General features: G+C 36.8%; 1 protein-coding gene across 1 annotated transcript in view; it reads right to left on the minus strand.

The window, feature by feature from the left end:
- The window catches only part of Abcb7 (ATP binding cassette subfamily B member 7), a 126,779-nt gene that overhangs the window by 36,111 nt on the left and 67,550 nt on the right, over positions 1-23,118 (minus strand). The window contains exon 4 of the mRNA XM_051142215.1: positions 11,561-11,680. Coding sequence (XP_050998172.1) covers positions 11,561-11,680 — 120 coding nt within the window. The remainder of the gene's footprint in view (positions 1-11,560; positions 11,681-23,118) is intronic.

The raw sequence follows: 23,118 nt of genomic DNA on the forward strand, positions 1-23,118 counted from the left end.
ATCCACCTGTCTCTGCCTCTCTAGTGCTGGGATTAAAGACAAGTGCCAAAACACTGGGCATCAAACCCGCGTAGTCTCAGATACTCCATTGTAGCAGCAGAAGCTGGTCTAAGAACAGCCAAATACATGCTGTATCTGTATGATACCAAAACTACTGGCCAATATGGTCAGTTTGCTTAGTAGCTCAAATGCCAGAGTTAATTATGACTTCCTCTTTTCTAATCATGAAAGTATTAACTATAGCATGTAAGGAACCTGATTCTCTCAGACTCTTTAATAACTGAAGTCTTCAATAATTAATTTTGTTCATTACGGCCTCTGTTAACTAAGGACACTGAACATACTGCTGCCAAGAAAGAATGAATATCTGAAAAAGTGAAAGAGAATTTTGTTCCTTTGTTAACTACCTCTCTAGTCACAAAAGGAGGGGGAAAAATAAAGACCAGTAATACTAAAGGGATATGTGATGAACAGGACAAAACAATGAAAAAAGAGAGAGAAAGGTTGTTATACAATTTGTAAGGACTATCAGGTAGTAATAGGACCTTTACACAATTGAAGTCTTTATTCTCATTAAAGGGGGAAAAAACAAGGCAAACATAAAACAAAAACACAGTGATATCCAAAGCTCAAACATAAAAATCTTTGATGATTTCTAAAGTAAGTACTTAACTCACTAAAATTAGGTTTCAGTAATAAAGCAAATGTCTTAAAAGAATTCTGTTTCCTAGATGAAGAGCTACAGGCAATTAATGACTGCTTAGGAGAGGAAAAAAAAATCAATCTTCTCTAGGATGACCCCTGATAGGTTATGTAATCTCAAGCCACGGTCATATGAGCAACATTAAATAGAAACAGCAAATTGTATTTATAGATACACACATATGTGCAAGTATGCAAGCATATGTAACCTTTAAAAGAAGTCATGAAGTTGAAAGGGACTAGGGAGCACTCAGGGGGAGTTGTGGTGGGGAAACTGTTGTGTGGAAACGATGTAAATACAGAATTCATATATAAAATTCTCAAAAAACTACATAAATATAAACAAAGTAAATATTTCTATCATACAAATAAATTTCTTCTAGCTTACTGTCTTAGTCAAGGTTTCTATTGTTGTGATAGAACACCATGACAAAAAAGCAACTTGGGGGTAGAAGACTATTTCATTCAAACTTCCATATCACATACCACAGTTCATCACTGGAAGTAGATAGGAACCTGGAGGCAGGAGATGATGCAGAGGCCATGACGGAGTGCTGCTTACTGGCTTGCTCAGCCTGCTTTCTTATACAACCCAGGACTACTAGTCCAGGGGCAGCACCCACCATGGGCTGGGTCTTTCTTTCCTATCAATTACTAATTTAAAAAAATGCTGTACAGCCTTGTCTACAGCCCATTTTTATAGAGAAATTTTTTTCTCTTCCTTCCTTCCTCCCTTCCTTCCTTCCTTTCTTTTTGGTTTTTGTTTTTTGAGACAGGGTTTCTCTGTGTAATAGCCCTGGCTGTCCTGGACTCACTATGTAGGTCAAGGTAGCCTTGAACTCATAGAGATTCACCTACCTCTGCCTTCCAAGTGCTGGGATTAAGGGCGTGCGCCACTGTGCCTGACTGAATTTTTTCAATTAAGGTGCCCTTCTCTCAGATGACTAGCTTGTGTCAAGTTGACATTAAACTAGCTACCACACTTATATACAACGTTTACTTTTGGGGGACTGACAAGATGATTTGGTGAGTACAGGCACTTGACAACTAGTTTGACAAACATTAATTCAATCCCTGAGACCCACACAATGGAAGCAGAGAACTCTCCAGCAGTTTGTACTCTGACCTCACATGCATGCACACACCTGTGCACACACAAATAATTAAATAAATGAAAAACGTCTTTAAAAGTTACTTTGGGTACTAAAGAGTAACCAGAACAGAAAACAACCTATTAAATTAGATTCTTGAAGCATATAATATGGACTTTGAGAAGGTGAGCCAAGATGTACAAATGATTTGCATGAATAACATGTACAACAAAGCTCCATATGAAAGTGAAACATATTATACTTGTAAGAAATTTAGTGCTTTACTCAACATAAGAGTTTGATCAGGAAAGTATAAACGTGACAAAGATAAGGAAAAAAAAGGGTCTGCATTTTGTTGTCAAATAACAGATACCTAAAACAGGCTGCAGACAAGCCAAAAATCTATGGGTCAAAATAGCCACAAGAAAACCTTTTATTTGGTTTCATAGCTGGAGTAGAGAAACAAAAACAAATTAAAGAACATGGACAAGCAATTGGATTATATAGCCTTACCTCTAATAATCAAATCTAGTAAAAACATTTTCTTATGTAAGTCTTCCAGGAGACAAAATTGAGGAGTATATCAGACTGATATTTAACAATAAAAAGAGCCCCAATGTAAGCATCTTATAAAAGTTACATGATGTTTTTACTTAATTTGTTTAAAGCAACATTAGCATTTTGATTAATTGCTAATGTGAGTTATCTCACATTAGGAATGTGGGATAAAGTAGGATGCCTAGTTTCCTGCTTGGTACATAAAGAGCATAGAGATCACTCTTATGCTCAAAATTGTTAAAGCTAGACTGAATAGCACAACTTTTCTTGGATCTAACAGAGAATTGAGATCAGAGGGCAATCTGTCACCACAAAACTTGAGAGATAAATGTGTGTACAAAATCAAAACTTTGAGGGAGAAGCTGTATCTATAACCAACAAAACAAAACTCACAGGTAAACGTAAAGTGGAATTGATGGAGATATGGAGGGCTATAGCAAGAGATGAGACTCTACTTCCATGACTTGTAAGTCATATGTCTATGAAAATATACTGAGGCTGATTGACTCAATTAGAGAAAATGTTGACTTTGGCTCACAGTCTTGGAGCTTTCCATTTATGATTGTTTGGCACTACTGGGCTTTGGCTTGTAACGATAAGTACATCATGGTGGGTGTACGCAGTGGAACAACTACTCAACTCATGAAGGCCAGGAAAGAGAGGGAGAGTGGCGGGATAAAAGGGAAGAGGGATTGAGATCATATATGATGAGAAGATTTCCAAATAAACTGTAACTCTTAAAAGTTCAACCAGTCATAGGGGAGGGGAATAAGGGGAAAATGGGAGGGAGGGAAGAATGGGAGGATACAAGGGATGGGATAACCATTGAGATGTAACAAGAATAAATTAATAAAAAAAAAGTTCTACCATATTCCAGTGATGCCATAGGCTGAGGAACAGCCTTCAATATTCAAGCTTTATAAGAGAAAAAAAAAATTCCCTCATTATTTAAAGTAGGGTGAGGGGTAAAAGTAAAAGTTTTGATATATGGCCAGACTATTGAGTTCTCATTAACAAAGTCTTGCCCCAAGGGAAATTACTGAGTTTTATAAATATATAATAAGCCCTGAAGAAGGGGAGATATCCACATCTACCTCTCGAGCCTTCCTATCTTACCTAATGGCAGAGGTGAAAGCTGAGAAGCAATTGTATAGGCCACATCAAAGGGTCAGAAACTCATTCCATGATCATAAGACTATAGAAGTATTTTCTCTAAACCACTTACAACAACATCATTAGAGTTCCTTCACAATAGCAAGGGATTACACTGAAGAGTCTTCAACTCAAGGAGAGATGGCTCAGTAATTAAGAGAACTTGTTGGTCTTGTAGAGGACCTGGGTTCTGTTCCCAGCACTCATGTGAGATTCACAAAAATCTGTAATGCTAGTTTCAGGGGATTCAACTCCTTCTAGCCTCTTGCAGGCACCAGGGCTACACACGGTGCACATAAACATACAGATAAAATACTCATACTAGTAAAATGCAAAGAAATAAATCTTTCTTAAAAAGAAGACTCTAGTAAAGACCAACAACAAAGGGTTAACAAAATAAAAATGATTTTAAGAAAAAGGGGCTAGAGAGATAGATTACTTGTTGTTCTTCCTGATGGACCAGAGTTCAGACTCCAATATAAAAATATTTTTAAAAAATTGTTAAAACAAGAGGAGATAAAATAGCAAATTTTAGCTGATATGTACAGCTACAACAGACCACAGACAATTTCTACCTATATAAATATAAAACATCACACTAAAGGCCTATTTACCTACCTTTTGCTCAATATGTCATATTCAGATTTCCAAAACAAAATTACAATGCGTGCTAAAGGCAATAATGAAAATCTGAATAGACAAAATAAGCACTAGAACAAGACTTAGATAGTTCTGGCCTTAAACTTATAAGCCCTCTTGCTTCAGCCTCCCAAACAACTGAAATCACAGCCCTGTAGCACCAGGCCAGACTTCAAACAATGTATTTAAAATTATTAATATGTTAAAGGCTTGCTTCAGTGGAAAAAAAAAGACTGCATATAAGAACAGATGGGTAATCTATGAAGAGAGAAAAGACCCTCTATAAAGAAGAATCAAAAGGTTAGACTAGAAATGAAACATACTATAACAAATAAATATTCAGTGGGCTAATTGATAGGAATGACACAATCAAAAAATTAGTGAACCTGAAGACATGGTTGAATAGAAACTTGACAAAGTGAAATGGAGAAAGCAAAAATAATGGGAAAAAAGTAGAAGAGAATATTCAAAACTGTGGGACAGTTTCAAAAGCTGTTACATATATGACAAGAATATTATGATAAAAATAGAAAAAGAAATATATGATGTCATAACAGTTAATTTTTTTCCCAAAATTATTCACATTAAACCAGAGATATAGAAAGCTTATAGAACAAGCAGGAGAAATAAAATCTATACCATGGTCTATCACATTCAAACCACAGTAAATCAAAGACAAAGATGAGTCAAAATAGGCTGAAGGAAGCTGGGTAAGGTGGGGCTTGCCTTTGACCCTAGCACTTAGGAAGGAAGAGGCAGGCGGATCACTGAGCGTTCAAGGTCAGCCTGATGAGTCCAGGACAGCCAGGGCTACACAGAAAATCCCTGTCTCAAACCCCATCCCCAGCAAAAAAAGAAGAAGCTGAAGAAAAAACACTTTACCTATAGAAGAACAGATAGAAATAACACTGAGCTTTTCTTCTGAAAGCATTCAAACAGAAAGATAGTGAAGTAAACTACATAAATTGTAGAGTTAAATAAAACCCACAACCTAGAATTCTGCACCCAGTGAAAATTTCCTTTAAAAATGGAGGAAAAATGCTTTGCTAAAATTTGAAGGAATTGTCATGATCTGTGGCTTCTAAGAACTATTTTTAAAAGTTTATCAAAAAGAAGAAAAGTGATAGAGACCAAATCTTTAAAGGAAAGTAAAACATTTATAAGAGAAAAATAAATTCATGTAATACAGTCATTTGTTTTTATTATTTGACCTTATATATATCAGATTCTTCAAAATAATACAATGTATTGATAATCAGAGCTCATGAATAAAGAAAATGAAGGAGAACACTGGAAATACTATTCTTTACGCTACCCATGCAACAGCACAATGTTATATGAAAGTAGACTTAGATTAGCTATAAATGTTTAGTATCAGCTCGACAGTCAACAGAAAACAATGTTACATGTATGGTCAATATTAATTAAAAAATATCAAAAATGGTCAGAGTGGATTAACAAGCACCTTGACCCAACTTTAAGTATAAACACAGAATGGATTAAAGGAAAATAGAGGAATGTATACCATAGTAATAGTAGTCAAAATTAATTTTTTTAAAACTATTAATTTTATTGATCTTAAAAAACAATATTTATATTAAGGAAATGTAACAGAAATAAAGAGGGCCACTGTCATAATGAAGTAAACAACTCTAAAACACATGACAATAGTAATGTGTACATGTACACACTTAATAAAAACTAAAAATGGTTGAGGTAAATACTGATGGATAGCAAGAAATAAATGGAAGAATCCTCTATTAACGTTGGAGACTTTCAGAACCACTTCATTAGTAATTAATTGAAATAAGAGGCAGAAAATAAATAAGGATATGGATGGAATAATCAATCATTTGGGTCTAAATGACATAAAAATACTCCATCAAACAATAGCAGAATACACATTTTTCTCAAGCTCACGAAATCATTCATCAAAATAAACAACATTCAAGGCCAAAACTAAATCCTAACAAATTAAAAAGAATACATATCATATAAAGTATGCTCTTAGATAACAATAAAGTTAATCTTATATATCAGTAATAAAATGATAGCTGGCATATTTCAGAGTAACCAATACACTCCTACTAGTACATAGATCAAAAAAGTTTGAAAAAATTGAAAGTATTTTGAACTATATAGAATAAAATTACAGGCTGGAGATAAAGCTTAGTGGGTAGATAAAGCTTGTTTAGTGTGCATGAAGGCTTGCCTTCCATTCTCTGTACTGAATAAACTGAGCAGTTGGGAGGTGGAACCAGAAAGATCAGAAGTTCAAGGCCAGCCTTGGCTACATTGTGTACTGGGGGTCAGCCTGAGTCACAGGATACCCTGTCTCAAAATCCCAAAACAAAACTAAACAAAAATAGAATTTGTAATTTATCATTATTTGTAAGATACAGAGAACTAATACAGGGGAATTTATATAATTCAAAGCATACATTATAAGAGCTAATCTGAATGGCATTCAAACTGAGAATGTTTGTGAAGCCAACACTAAAAAACCTAGACTATATAGAGGTTAGGGAAAATTAGCATATAATGGGACCTATATTAGTACAAAGTATTCATAAGTCAAAGTGTACAATCAGCTTCGAAGAAAAATAAATAATCATGGGGTGATTTTTGCAAATCAACCATGAAACAACTGTACTAGTGCTAAGAAGAAAACCAATCATCATTTCTTTAAAATGATTTATGTATTTTCCTTTTATGTGCACTGGTGTTCTGCCTGCACGTATATCTGTGTGAAGGTGTCAGATCTTGGAATTACAGTTGTGAGCTGCCATGTGGGTGCTGGGAATTGAACCTGGGTCCTCTGGAACAGCAGTTAGCACCCTAAACCACTGAGACATCTTTCTAGCACTCCCACCTTCCAATCGTCATTTTTAAAAGATTTTGAAGATTGGTCACTTTTAGAAACTGGAAATGTCTAGATTGGTCATTGATACTTCTATGCTCTAATGCCATTACTCCTCATAAAAAGAAAAATATTTTTTCAAGTGACAGCTCATGCTGGTGAGGACAAGAAGCATGGAGAACACTCCTCCATTGCTGGTGGGAGTGTAAACATATATAGCCACTATGGAAATCAATATAGTGGTTCCTCAGAAAATTGGAAATCAATCTACCTTATGACCCAGGCATAGCCAGGCATGGTTGGCACACACCTGTAATCTCAGCACTTGGGAGGCAGAGGCAGGTGGATCTCTGTGAGTTCGAGGCCAGCGTGGTCTACAAAGTGAGTCCAGGACAGCCAGGGCTACACAGAGAGATCCTGTCTCAAAACACAAAACAAAACAAAACAAAAAACAAACAAACCAATCAAGCAAACAAAAAAAGACCCAGGCATATACCCGTCCATATACCATTATTTAGCATATACCCAAAGGATGCTCCATCCTACCACAAGGACAAGGATAGACCAGATACCTAGGGTAGAACCAAACAAGATTTGAAAAAGAAATAATGAAATGATTCCTAATGATGTTCCCCTATACTCATAGATCACTGGCTTGTCCAGTCATCATCAGAGAGGCTTCCTCCAGCAGCTGATGTGAACATGATGCAGAGACCCATGGCTAGACATTACATTGAGGCTGGGGGAGGGAGAGTTTAAATTGGAGGTCTCCAGTAGGTCCTTTCCCTGGAGCTTGGGGAACCCCATGGAAAAGGAGGAGGAAACATTGTAGGAAGTCAGAGGGGAGAGATGACACCACAAGCACACAGCCCACAGAATTACCTAAGCAGAGCTCAGAGACATGGGTCTGAGCTAGGTCTTCTGCATATATGCTATGGTTGTATAGCTTGGTGTTTTTGAGGGACTCTACAATGGGAGTGTATGTGTCTCTGACTCTTTTGCCTGCTCTTGGGAGTTTTCCTCCTATTGTGTTGCCTTGTTCAGCCTCAATATGAAGACTTTTGCCTTGTTTTATTGTGTCTTGTTTTGTCATGTTTGGTTGTTCCTGGAGGTCAGTTCTTTTCTGAAGGGACTTGGAGGGGCTGAATCTGGAGGAAGGATACGTGGGAAGAAGCTGGGAAGAGCGGAGGGAGGGGAAACTGGTTGGGATGCGAGAAAAGAATCTATTTTCAATTTTAAAAGCTAAAAAAAAAAAAAAAAAAAAAAGGAAAGGAAAGGAAAGAAAAAGTGTTTTCTATATGCTATTTTCCATAGGCACTAATAATTTCCATCCACCTGCTCCTTTTCCAGGGCTAAGAAGAATCAGACATACTTTTAAAGTGTTTCTCTGTAGATTTTTGTTTACCTCTAGTTAGCTTGCAAGAATTTGGAACAGTAATTTCTATTCTATGAATTCCATTTGTTGACTAAAGACTCAAATAATGGCATTCTAAAAATACTTTAATCTTCAGCGATGTTAGCTTAGCTAGATTTCACACCTTGATATTGACCTGTCACTAAGCAACAGAAATCTGTATTTTGAAGGACTAGAATTCACTCTAAAAATAAACCCTAATGTAAATGTCATTACTAAAGACTCCTCCCTTTAGCTAGACTAATTAGTCATGTTCTGACCTGCCCTCTTCAATTCACAAGAAAGTCCAGAAAACCATCTGCCTTTTACTTGTTAACAAGGTACTTATATTCAGCTAATAAAGAAATAAAGACCAGTGCACTAATTTTGCCTTGAATAAGAGCTCAGAATCATCTTTCTCCTTAATAATTTGTACGTAAAGTATAATCCAGCAACCAACACTGTGTTGAGATGTACATGAAAGTTAAAATTTTCAACATTAGCTGGGCGTGGTGGCACATGCCTTTAATCTCAGCACTTGGAGGCAGAGGTAGGTGGACCACTGTGAGTTTGAGGCCAGCCTGGTCTACAAAGAGTCCAGGAAAGCCAAGGCTACACAGAGAAATCATATCTGGAAAAACTAAAAACTTAAAAAAAAATCAACATTAGCTACCAAATTAATATCTCGTATTGTTCTCTATTCAACTTAAATAAACACAGTAAAATATGGACTCATGATCTGCTGCTCAATAGCTTGTTTTAAGGACATTCTCTCTTCAGGAATTGGTCCGATTCTGTGGGAGGGTCCTCAACAGAGCCCACAGCTGACAGCTGTGAAAGTTAAGAGTCTGGCTATGGTTTTATTTCATCATTTCAATTACTTAGCTTTTCTTTCTGTTTACTTCTGTACAGAACAGAGGTTCTGTCCTCAGTTGTCATGTTTGTTTGTTTGTTTCCTTCTTTTTTGTTTGTTTGTTTCCTTCTTTTTTGTTTGTTTGTTTCTTTCGTAATCCCCTTAGTTTGTAATCTTTCCACTATCATCTCTATTTCTCCAACCCTGGGCTGCCTCTTGAGCTTGCCTAGCAACTGTGTCACTAAATGAGCTGCTCTCTATCGAAATGTTCTGTTAGCATCTCAACACACCCAAAATGATTATCTTCATTCTACAAAGATTTGGTTTACTACTACTTCTGTTGAAAGCATTATCATTCTTGCATCCCTGATATCATCTTTGATTTTTACTCCTGAAAACCAATCTGTTGCTAAGTCTTCATTCTACTTCAGAATATCTCTGACATCTTTCCCTCTAATAATTGCTTTACTACCATGATTTCAGTATAGTCTGCTGTTACTTCCTACCTAGACTATTACTCGTTACAAAAATAGCTGATAAATATTTGCCATATGAAGGCATGGGAAAGGATGGTACCCTAGAGGAGATGTCTTACTACTTCAATCAATCTTCTATAACAGAGCCAGATTAGTTTTTTGCCATATTAGTGTGCTTACTCAGTATTGAAGCTCTTATTTGTTACACTATGAATTTCTTTCTTTATGGTTAAGGTATTTCGTATTAGGAACTTTCTCTCTCTAAACTTACTTCCAATTCCTTTGAAGCATCATCCTTTCAATGCAGCCAAAATGGACGATGCACTTCTCCACACATACTGTATGTTCTTACTAGGCCACTGTTCGAAATATCTGCTCTTCTCTAAAAATGTGACTTACACAGGACTGTAAACGATGCCATTTCCTATGCAAAATCTTTCTTGAATCCTCACCATGGGAGTTGTTCCTATCTTTTCTCTAAAACCCTACAACAGTAGAATGGTCCTTTTAAAAATCATTTATAACCATCTTGTCTTAGTAATAAAATAAAATCGCCTTGCCCCTGTATGATTTGAGGGAAGACATTTTCTTTATCTACATGCCTCATTTACACTTGAATACCTATACTCTGGTTTCTCTTCAGATTGTATGAATCTTTTAACTTTTACATTTGAATAACATACAGTAAATATCAAAACAAGATTTTGTATACATTCTCAATATATTTCAGGGCAGGGGAAAGAATGAGCAAATAACAGGACACATACATTTAAAACTGAGGGGGGTCTCTAAAACATCTTGAGGGTCTCTATACTTACAGCACTGAAAGCACTCTGTTTTATGGCTGTTTATCTTCCTTTCGATGCTAGCCCCTTGAAGTTAAGTTCTTATTTGGCACTTACAGCTACAGATGTGTTTTGTCTTCTCCTTTTCTTTTTTTTTTTTTTTTTTTTTTTATTAATTAATTTATTCTTGTTACATCTCAATGTTTATCCCATCCCTTGTATCCTCCCATTCCTCCCCCCCCCCATTTTCCCATTATTCCCCTCCCCTATGACTGTTCCTGAGGGGGATTACGTCCCCCTATATATTCTCATAGGGTATCAAGTCTCTTCTTGGCTACTTGCTGTCCTTCCTCTGAGTGCCACCAGGTCTCCCCCTCCAGGGGACATGGTCAAATGTGAGGCACCAGAGTATGTGAGAAAGTCATATCACACTCTCCACTCAACTGTGGAGAATATTCTGACCATTGGCTAGATCTGGGAAGGGGTTTAAAGTTTACCTCCTGTATTGTCCTTGGCTGGTGCCTTAGTTTGAGCGGGACCCCTGGGCCCAAATCTGCCTATCATATTGTTCTACTTGTAGATTTCTAGGACCCTCTGTATCCTTTTATTTTGCTGTTCTCCCATGCGTCTCCTATTGGGACTCTAAATGTCTTCTCCTTTTCAATTCACCAGAAATGTGTTTAAAATAAGCACCAGCAAGGCTCTGAGAAACTTCTTCCAACCAATGTTTCTGCATCTTATATACTTGTTTTAGGAGTGAATACCATTAAGTTAAGACTATCAGATTTAAGTGGGGCCAGTGGCAAATGGCTTTTATCCCAGATAGTCAAGGCTACACAGAAAAACCCTGTCTCAAAAAAAGACTACCAGACTTGATTAGAAAATCTACTTTCCAGTATTATACACATTCTGCTCAATGAGTGAAATTACTATGCAAAACAATGAATGTCCTAAAAGTTGACCACGTTCCACTGACAGTAACTTGTTTAACTAACCCAGAGTTGATCACTACAAAAAAGTTATAGTATCTTTTAATGAAGCATGTCCTTACCTTTGCACCACCCAAAAACCCCAGGGAGATGGCAACTCTGGCTCGTAGATCTGGCCTGTCTTTGGGCCACACATAAGAAAGCATTGCTTTAATGATTTTTCTGGTATCAACGTCTTTTAGCTGTTGAAAGAGAGAAAGCAAAGCAGTAATGCCATTTCAAGTGTAAACAACTTTCTCTAAATATATCATAATGAAACTATTATAGTATATCCATCCATTCATTCATTCATTCATTCAATCATAAGTGTGTGTGGTTGTGTGTGTGTGTGTGTGTGTGTGTGTGTGTGTGTTTGCAAAGCAAAGCATGCATGTAGAGGTTAGAAGACAATTTTCAAGAATCAGTTCTTCATTTTGACCACGTGGGTCCCTGGACTTGAACTCAGGTCCTAAAGTTTGGTAGCAAATGCCTTTTCCCACTGAGCAATCTCACTATCTATAACTAAACTTTAATAATGAATAAGTATATAAATATCTAAGAAATACATGAAAATATTACAAACATATGTTTCATTCCAAATCTAAGGTCAATATTTTAAAATTCGAGAAGTTTTAGAGAAAAAAAGAAAGGAGGTCAACTGCTTTTAAAATGTTACCCATTTTTGGATTGGGGATGTGGTTCAGTTGGTTGAGTGCTTGCCTAGCATGAAGAGATCCCAGATCTGATTTTCCTTCCTTTCTTTCTTTCTTTCTTTTGTCTTTTCCTTTTTCCCCATGGAGACAGGGTTTCTCTGTAGCCTTGGCTGTGCTGGACTTACTTTATAGATCAGGCTTGCCTTGAACTCACAGAGATCTGCCTGCCTCTACCCCCCAAGTACTGGGATTAGAGGTGTGCAGCACCAACACTGCCTCTGCCTCCCAGAGTGCTGGGACCAAATCTGATTTTCATCTCCACATAAAACTGGGCATAGTGGGCCATGCCTGTAATCTCAATCCTAGTATTCCAGACATGGAGGTAAGAAGAACAGAAGCTCAAGCCACACAGCAAGTTCAAGGCCAGCACCCCTGCACACATATACACAAACACACACATACACATTTTACTCAAATTTCTTCAACTTCTTACTTTTATCTGCATACTTCTAAAAGAGTTACTCAGTAGTGGCATGGGAACACGTACCATTCTTTTTTTTAACTATTAAGTAATAAAACATTACAGAAGTCTTAAAATATTTCTATAATCCCACTTTCTTAGTGATTTTTGCATTCCTAAATCCAAATTCATCATATGGAAGATTTACAGTACTGTGTTTAGGAAAGTAGGATTCTTGGTACTGACTGTACTAATCAATCTGGCTCTTTCTCAGAAAATTGGGAATAGTGTTACCTGAAGACCCAGCTATTCCACTCCTTGGCATAAATCCAAAAGATGCTCCACCACACAACAAGAACATTTGCTCAACTACGTTCATAGCAGCTTTATTTGTAAGAGCCAGATTGTAGATACAACGTAGATGTCCTTCAACCGAAGAATGGATAAAGAAACTGTGCTACATTAACACAATGAATACTACTCAGCTATTAAAAACAAGGAAACCTTGTCATTTGCAGGCAAATGGATGGAACTAGAAACGATCATCCTAAGTGAGGTAACCCAGACACAGAAAGACACACATGGTATGTACTTACTTATAAGTAGATGTTAGCCATATAGTACAGGATAACCACACTACAATTCACAGACCTAAAGAAGCTAAATAATAAGGAGGACTCTAGGGAGAATGCATAATTCTCATTCAAAAGGGGAAACAGACACTGGAAGCAGCTGAAGAAAGAGAGCAGGACGGGACCCACCAAAGATATCCTCTGAAAGATGACGCAACAGGGAATTGAAGCAAATGCTAAGACTCACAGCCAAACTTTGGGCAGGGAGTCTTATGGAAGAGTCTGCTTGTGTGTGTATGGGGGGGGGGGGGCAACAGAAGGACCCGGAAGGGACAGGAGCTCCACAAGAAGACCAACAGAGCCAACAAATCTGGGCCCAGGGGGAGACTGGTGTATCAAACAAGAACCATTCATGGAGAGAACCTAAGCCACCTTCTCCGATGTAGCCCATAGGCAGCTCAGTCTCCATAGTGTTCTCCTAGTAAGGGGAGCAGGAGCTGTCCCTACAACAGACTCTGTTGCTTGCTCTTGATCACTTCCCCCTGGTGGGAGGCCTTTACCAGGCCACAGAGGAAGAGGATGCAGGCAGTCCTGGTGAGACTTGATATGCTGGGATCAGTTGGTAGGGGAGATGGGCTCCCTGTCTCTGAGGACTGAGGGGGCGGGTATGGAGTAAGAGGGAGGGAAGAAGGGAGGGAGGGACCAGAAGGAGACTAGGGAGGGGGCTATGATTGGGATATAAACTGAATTAACTAAAAAAGATTGTTTTTTAAAAAAAAAGTCAACGGTTTTGTTCTTCTTAACCTGATCCAAATACAGTTCGCATTATCTTTTTCATATGTTTCTAAGACTAAGACAATATTCCCAGTAAGTCTTTGGTTTTGGTTTCAGCTTTAGAGATTATTTTAAGAATCAAATTGATATTTCAGTGTGTGTGTGTGTGTGTGTGTGTGTGTGTGTGTGTGTGTGTGTTGCATGCCCATGTGCACATATGGGTGTGTGTGCTTGGGCACTGTTATGTAGAGGTCAGAGGAAGGTGTCTAAAGCCTCCTCTGTTGTATCCTGCCTGATTCTTTTGAGGAAAAGTCTCTTTGTAAAACTGGAGTTTACTTTTTCTTTTCTGTCAGGCTAGTAGCTACCATTATCCAGAAAGCCTCTTCTCTCTTCTCCCCATTGCACTAGGAAGTACAGAAGCTGGCCTGAGGGTCCATGGATGCTTGGATCCAGGCTCAGGTCTTCATGCTTGTACATCATAAGCTATCTCTCCAGCTCCCCAGATTCATACTTCCTAAAACCAAAATAAAGACATCAATACATATACATTTTCCAAATCTATTTTATTATTAGTTGGCAAAACAATCCCCATTTAAAAAAATGAAATATTAGCTCAATGTCTAGAAAAGAAAAACGACTTCTGTTAAGGGTTTACAGTAGTGAGCAGTAAGTACACTATTAGTGGGAAAGATGCTGAAATCATATATCTGGAAAGCGATTTCATATCTAATGGAAGCATAAAATAATTCTGTCCTCTGTGCTCAAATATCTACTTTCTGAGAACTTCTGCTAAAAATAAACTGAATACTTTATTCTAACTTGAGTCTATTTAATCTGAAAAGTCCTGAACCTGTCACTTCCTTTCCCTATCCAATCACTAATACAATCCAAGCTATCATTAACTCTTAAAAAACCCCACTGTAGGGGAGGAAATCCCCCTTAGGAACAGTCATAGGGGAGGGGAGTAAGGGGAAAATGGGAGGGAGGGAAGAATGGGAGGATACAAGGGATGGGATAACCACTGAGATGTAACAAGAATAAATTAATAAAAATTTTTAAAAAATTCCAAAAAAACCCCACTGTAATATCCTCCTAACTTGTCTCCATGTATCCACTCTATTCCCTATATAGTAAGTTCACCCTACAATCAAATACCCTTTCTAGCTTAAAGCCCTCATGGCTGTGAGTTCGAGGCCAGCCTGGTCTACAAAGTGAGTCCAGGACAGCCAAGGCTACACAGAGAAACCCTGTCTCGAAAAACCAAAAAGAAAAAATAAAACAAACAATCCCCCCAAAAGCCCAAAAATATACCCATCCCACCCTGCAATCTCTTTAAACCTGTTAACCACTTTTGGCAACACAGAAGCATTTATGCAACAAAGTTACCTCTAACACTAGTCAGAATCCTTTTTCTGTTTTTTTCTCATAGATCATGATTCCTTTCTTTGAAAGTATCTTTTTCAGTCAGAAACTACATCTATATGGCTAGCCTCAGGTAAGGGCATCTGCCACCAAGCCTAATGAAGACGGTTTGAGCCCTGGAATCCACATAGTTAAACTACCAATCTCTGCAAGTTTGATCTCTGAAATCTACATAAAGGAGAACTACCAACCTCTGCAAGTTGTCCTCTGATCTTCACAGAGGCACCAGAGCATGCACAACCCCAATTAATAAATTAATGTTTAATTAACTGCTTTTTAAAAGGCATCCTTGGTTACATAGAGTCCATAGCCAGTCTGGGATACAAGAAAGATGAAAGGGAGGGAGGGAAGGAAGGTAGTAGGGAGAGTGGCAAAGGAGAGACAGATGGATGAAAAGGAAAAGGAGAAGAAAGTAAAGAGAAGAAAAGACGGGGGAAGAAACGCGCGTGCCTGTGTGCGTGTGTGCGTGTGTGTGTGTGTGTGTGTGTGTATGTGTATGTTTAGCAGTACAATTATTTGACTGACATCTGCTTCTACTAGAACACAAATTCCATTTCAACATTAACTCTATTTTATATTCATAGTTATAACCCAATAGTAACTGGAATGGCTGACATATAGTATGTATTTAGTTAATACTGAATGAAGAATACATACTCAAACATACACTTTATAGAAGGGGGACTATGTGCTGAAAGGAAAGGGTTTACAAGAAGGAAGACAATGACATAAGGGAGTGTAGTAGTTGGGAAAAATAAAATTATCATTTTTTTCTCATACGAAGAATTTATATTTAAATGTGTTATGCCAGTATAGGTTTACACATATGAAAGCAGGACAGCTGCTTGGTGAAATGAAAGGGACCAGCGAGAGGGAAAGAGACGTTGATATAGAGCAAGTGAAAGCCATGCACAGTGAGATACATGTAGCAGAGTCTCCTGGTGAAACTCATTATTCTGTATGCTGAGTACAAACAAACTTTTAATAAAGAAAACTTTATACCAGAGTTAAACTGAAAAAATTTAAAGTACCAAATAAAGAAACAAAAATTTTGCTTTAACAATATTTATGCCCGGGCTGTTTTAATAGAAACAAAATTAGAAAAATAAATACCCCAAACACATTAACAGTAGCTCAAATGAAGAGGATAACTGATAATAAAATTGTTCACGTTATACAAAAACAGAACTGCCATCCTAAGCTGTTTAAAATCCTTAAGACGGTCAGAATATAAAGTGCTGAAAGTATAGTTCCTGTGCTTTATTTTACATATACACACATACTCATGACTTAGTAAGGCATTTTAAAAAGAAATGAGGCAGTAATTTTAAAATTCACTTTTTTTCCAATTGAACGATCACAAAATAAATATAATTTAATGCATTATAACACAAACTGGGGCATTTCAATCACTTTCCCATTTCACAAGTTTTGTCTGCCTTATTTTTCTTGATGGAGTAATGGGGGAAAAAGGCCTTGTTTCCACATATCTTTAGAAACATTCCCTCCTGTCAAAACCTTCTACAACACACCCCAGAAATTTTTCAATAAGGACACAGAGAAGTTACGGCTAAGAGCAAGAAAATTATTCTAGTTGGCTTAATAGTGCATAAAATGTCACCACTTCATTTAACAAAATGGGTCTGAAGTTGTGTAATCATGCATTATGAGTCCATTAAGCTGTAAAGGACATGACTTCAGTTAGAGTTTAGAGAAAGTATAAAGTTTGAAAAATGACTTTTTCAAAAAGTACAGGCCAAATCAAAAAAGCGTTTCAGATCCTGAGACACAGTTTTAAAGAATTTTAAACAACTTATCCCCACTGCATCAGAGAAAATAAACTCGGGGGCCTTCATATAAATCCTGAAAGATAATATACCACCTTCCAAAAAGCACTAGCTATTTCATTTTAGACAACCAGTAGTAATCCTGAAAAACAAATAGGTTTTATCTACAGCTAGAAAGAGATCAATTTATAGCTTTAAAACCAACTTATCACCTTTATATCAAGTATATTGTCACCTCAACTCAGTTGAGTATAAACAGATAATACATAATAGTATAAATATAGCATACATACCCCTTTAAGATCACATTCTTAAAGAAAGGGTGAAAAATGTAATTATCAAGACGATGACAAATTGGCCTTTGAAAAACGTGAGATGGTGCTTACTACCAAGTCTGATACCCGAGTTTAATCCCAGGAACCCACATGGTGAAAGGAGAGAACTGGCACCAGCCACAAGTGGTCCTCTGACTTTCACTTATCTCATGGGACACAGACACACATAGACATGCACAGACAGAGATAGGTACATACACACAAACACTAACATAATAATAAAAGGATTTTTAAAGATGAAAAATACTTTCTAAGGAGTAACTTAATAATAGAATATGGGAAAAAAATCAAGCAATAATGAAAGGAAATGAAAGGGTAAAAGGTGTTGAAGTAACTGATGATATTCTAACAGGTTTTCGTTTTTTTTTTTTTTTTTTTTTCAGAAAAAGTGAAGTAAGTATTTTATTTTAAACTATAATATTTTGGGGCTGTGAATAGTATATTTTAATTGTTTTTAAATTTAATTTATTCAGATTACATCTCAGTTGTTATCTCAGTTGTATCTTCCCATTCCCCCCTCCTTTCCTCTTTCACCCTATTCTCCTCCCCTAGGTCTGTGACTGAAGGGGACCTCCTCCCCCATGATATGATCATAGGCTATCATGTCTCATCCTGGTAGCCTGCTTATCCTTTCTGAGTGTCACCAAGTCTCCCCACCAAGGGGAAATGATCAAATAGGGGGCACTAGAGTTCATGTCAGAGTCAGTCCCTGCTCTCCACTATGAAATAAAATGAACTATGAAATTCGTTTTCTAAAATAATTTTCTCAATAGAATTTAAAAGCAGTATTTTAAAATATAATATTGGAGGTAGAGGCAGGAGAATCATGAGTTAGAAACCAGCCTAGGCTTTCTAGTGAGATTCCACCTAAAAAGTAAAAAATGGGAAACCAAAACAAAATGCACTGATGACTATAACATGACAGCAAAAGCTCTCAAGGTTGAGTGCTATAGAAATGTATTTTAAAGAGCTACAAACATAGGAGTGCATCTCCTTTCCTCCACCAGTACAAGAATGCATACAATGTGGCCTTCTTGTTGTAGTTAAATAGCTTCAAATTTAAAATGTGGAAATGATACTTAAGCTTCATTATATTGCAAAACTAGTATTGAGTATGAGACTCAACAGGCACTTAGAAGCTGCTTCTGCTTAAAACAAAACAAAACAAAACAAAACAACAACAATAACAAAAACAAAAAAACCCAACTGATTATTTGGGCCACAGGGTAACTGAAAACAGGATGCAAGTTTGGTAATTTCACATTCATTTTATGTCTCCTTTATGTGGCTGACTCCTCTGTATAGGCATGTGAAGTGCCCACCTAACTCAGCTCATCATTCTTTGAAATCGTTTTTTCAAAAAATTAGTTCACAAGAAAAAAATTGAAAATGTCAGAGAGCTAACCAAGGTGATGAAAACAACCAAAACCAAGATGGCCCAGGGTGTAAAAATAAAGAGATACAGTTTTCAGAAATATAAACTTGACCAATATTTTTAAAAAGATTCAGTAAACATTCATTCAATTAATTTATGGCTTCATTTTAACACACGTAAGCACAAACTCTTATATTATTGAAGTACATGCAATATTTGATTTATTAAATCACTACAAGTTTTGACAGTTTTTTCTTTTTTATTCTTTTTAAAATTATTTTATTCTTGTTACATCTCAATGGTTATCCCCTCCCTTGTATCCTCCCTCCTTCCCTCCCTCCCTCCCATTTTCCCCTTATTCCCCTCCCCTATGACTGTGACTGAGGGGGATTACCTCCCCCTGTATATGCTCATAGGGTATCAAGTCTCTTCTTGGTAGCCTGCTATCCTTCCTCTGAGTGCCACCAGGCCTCAAGTTTGGACAGTTTTACATATTTAATTTGGTATCAATACACTGCTTTATAAGCTTAACAAAGCTAGACCAGTAAAAAGAAATAAAGAAAGGAACATCTACTTGTACACAGGAAAACAAAACTGTCTAATAATCACATAGTGGACCCAAACCAAAGTCATGCATTTCCCTAAGACAGGAATACATTCTGAGAAATGTATAGTTAGGTAATTTTGTTGTGTGGCTATCACAAAACGCATTTATAGAAACTTAAATTGTTTAGTGTCCTCTACACTTAAGCTCTCTAGTAAACCCCACTGTTCCTAGGCCAAAATCTTGTACAACATGTTACTGGACTGAATCTGCTCAGAAGCTATAACATAGTGGTAACTATATGTGTCTAAACATAGACCTGATAAAGAAAATGTACCAGTTTTTGTTTGTTTGTTTTTTAACTACAGCATACCTGCACAAGGCACTTACTAAGAATGAAGCTTGTAGGACCAAGAAGCTGCTCTGGATAAGTCCATGAATAAACAGTGAGTAGACGTGAAGAACTAGAAAATTACCAAATACTACTACAGATTATTAATACTCTACACACGATATAATAAATTTATTTGAAAGTTTCAATAATTAAGCCTGGCTTATTAAAACTTTTTACTTTATATGCTTTTAAATTTCTTGAAACTTTTGGGCTCACACTTCTTACATGGAATAGTATTCAGTATTGAATAACAATGTTATTCAACCTAACAGCAAGAGAGGGACCTCACGACCAAATGCACTATAAGAGAAGATCTATAGTTAAAAACTATGAAAAAAGCACAAGAACTTACAAATCAAAATATCTAACCTGGTTCAATTAGGAGAATTTTCAGATATTAATTATAACTATACTAATAAATTCAATACATATTTTGCTTTTCAGGCAGCTTTGTACTGGTTGTCAAAAATGTTGTCAGGCACAAATAGCAAATGTTTCCACAAGGAGTTCACTCATTTCAAGAGAATGCAGCCCACTGCAGTTTGACAAAATGAGAATAAGAAATATGAAAACAGCATTTTGACAAAGGTAGCGGAATTATCCTTTTCTTAGCTGGTAAAGAATTTAAGAATCCTTGTCTTACAGACATCTCTCTATTGTTAATTTTATTTATTTTTATTTTATGTATATTGGGGTTTTGCCTGTATGTATGTCTATATGAGGGCGTGGGGTCCCCTGAAATTGGAGCCACAGACAGTTGTGAGCTGCCATGTGGGTGCTAGAAATTGAACCCAGGTCCTCTTTAACCACTGAGCTCTCTCTCTCCAGCCCCAGATATCTCTAAATGTTAATAGCATGAAATGTACTTACTTACAGACTCAAACTTAATATAAAATAAACTACTTATACACAAAACTTTTAGTTAAGGAGGAAAACCCACCAAAACAAAACAGAACTGTGGAATATTCTCTGCTCTGTAAAATCTGGCATGTAGGCTGAATGTCATCTCCCTAAAGAACTAATTTAGCACTATTTCAGGGACAGACAAACCATTCAGGGAAGAAAACTGTCTCTTCAACCCAAGCTAAAGGCAACTTCAATTAAAGGAATAATTAAAACGGATACTTCTGTACTGTTAGAGATAACAGTGACTTGATAAAAGCGAGGTCAAAAGACAAGCAAGTTCAGTAGATGTCTAGCAGAAAGCTCCAGAGAGCAGGCAGAGAAGTCCTCCTACATTATTATAACTGTAATGAGTTTGGAATAGAAGTGGAAAATATAAACTGTCAGAAATGGCTTAGCAATTATTGTTATTTTTTCTTTACCTTGGGGTTTGTTTTCTAAGCTCTGTTAGTCAGAAATCTCAATAAAGAGCTTATGCAGTGCTGATGAGGACCCGAGGAAATGGACTGTGCTGTACACGAGATGGATTTGTACCTGACAGCCCATTTAATAACTTATAATAAAAAGTAACTAACAAGCAGACTGATGTTCCCATTGGCCAGTCAGTGAGTTCTTTATCCCAAAAGTAAGGCAAGTTGATAAATCAAATGAAGATTCTTAGGCTACCTGATGATATATGAAATCAGAGCCAGAAAACTGGCTCCACTGCTTTGTAGTCTCACTCATTTTGGCAAGCTTAGATATTATTTGCCCATTCTTCTAATTTTTATTATTCCCTGATACCTTTTCACATCTTCTGGTTATATCAAGATTTATGGTAAAGTTCTCTGATTGCTCTAGCAAGTGCCTCTTGGACTGTACCCTTTTGCTTTAGACTGTACCCAATCAAGGAGGGAGTATTTCTAACACAAAAACAAAAACAAAAACTACGAAGCAGAGTATTTAGTCAAAAGTATGTAGTCCTTTCATTGAATTCAAATTATTTACTAACAGTGTCACCTGTATTGTATTGGTAAATTGTCACATACTATTTTATCTCACAGAGAAGCTGGCTCTAGAAAAGAATTCTACCCCCAACACCCACACCCACTTCAGACCCAAGCATGTTTATGTCAAGTGTCCTCCAATTATCCAAAGGGAATGACCCTGATAACTCTGTGACAGGGAGGGAAGACAACAAACAGCAAAGCAGCCCAAGAATAAGGAACACTGTGTCCTTGAAAACATCTAGAAGGTAAGCTATTTCCAGCAGAGGTTACTGTTTATCCCACGATATAAAATGCCTGCAGTAAGAAAGAGAAACCAGAGGCTTAGCCATGGAGAGAAAGCTTAATCAGGAACTCTAGCTGACTGCCCCAACCTCTCTAATTGGTTTTTGTTGGATACTGTGTTTGATTTGACAATGTTATTATTTGTTCTTTAATCTGAAGCCTCACCTGAGGGGGCACTCTATTCTCTTCACAATCTTCTCTATTGGAAACTCCAGCTGCCTGTTTTAACAGAATTTTCCCTTTTGATTTCTGAGTGTTTTGAATACTTGATATGATGATGTTTTGTTATGTATGTATCTGTGTGTGTATGTATGTATGTGTGTGTGTGTATGTATATACACTGACCATCTACCTATATATTTACTTATATACTCTTGCCATCATTCTTTTATTGTGGCTTGCTATACACTAAATGAGCTCACTCATTCAAAACTAAGAAAACATGTGTCTCTTGCAGATCATTCTTCTGACCATATAGAACAAGCAGAAAGGTATTACTAAATATTTAAATGTAGGAGTAAAGATCCTCAATTCTGGCTGGCAAGATGGTTTAGTGAGTAAATATACTTGCTAAACAGGGCTGGCAATCTGTGTTAAATCTTCCACACACAAATAAAAATGAAAATGAAACACTACACAAGGCTGTCCTCTGACTTTTACATGTATTGCATGTAGTCATACATAGTAACACAAAAATAAATTATTTTTAAAATATCAACTCTTTTAAAAAAATCTCAATATTCTATTATAAAACTATTCATTCATCTATTTTAAAAAGCAGAATTTTCAAACACCAAAACCACCATTCCCTTTTCACAAACTCTTTATGACAGCCATAACGGTAATTGTTAATGTCAACATCTGTAAAGAATATACAAGTAAAGCAGGGAATGGTGGCGCACGCCTTTAATCCTAGGCAGAGGCAGGTGGATCAATGTGAGTTCGAGGCCAGCCTGGTCTACAAAATGAGTGCAGGACAGCCAAGGCTACACAGAGAAACCCTGTCTTGAAAACCCAGTATATATATTTGTAGAAATTAATTTAAAAAATCAAGCTGTAAATGTTTCAGTTAGTTTTCAAAGTAAAATCTATCATTTGTTATGCTGGTAAACATTCTATGTAGTAGTTTATATATTCTGTAATCTCAACAT

This window comes from Acomys russatus, chromosome X (assembly GCF_903995435.1).
Source record: "Acomys russatus chromosome X, mAcoRus1.1, whole genome shotgun sequence".
In the NCBI taxonomy this organism is placed as follows: Eukaryota; Metazoa; Chordata; class Mammalia; order Rodentia; family Muridae; genus Acomys; species Acomys russatus.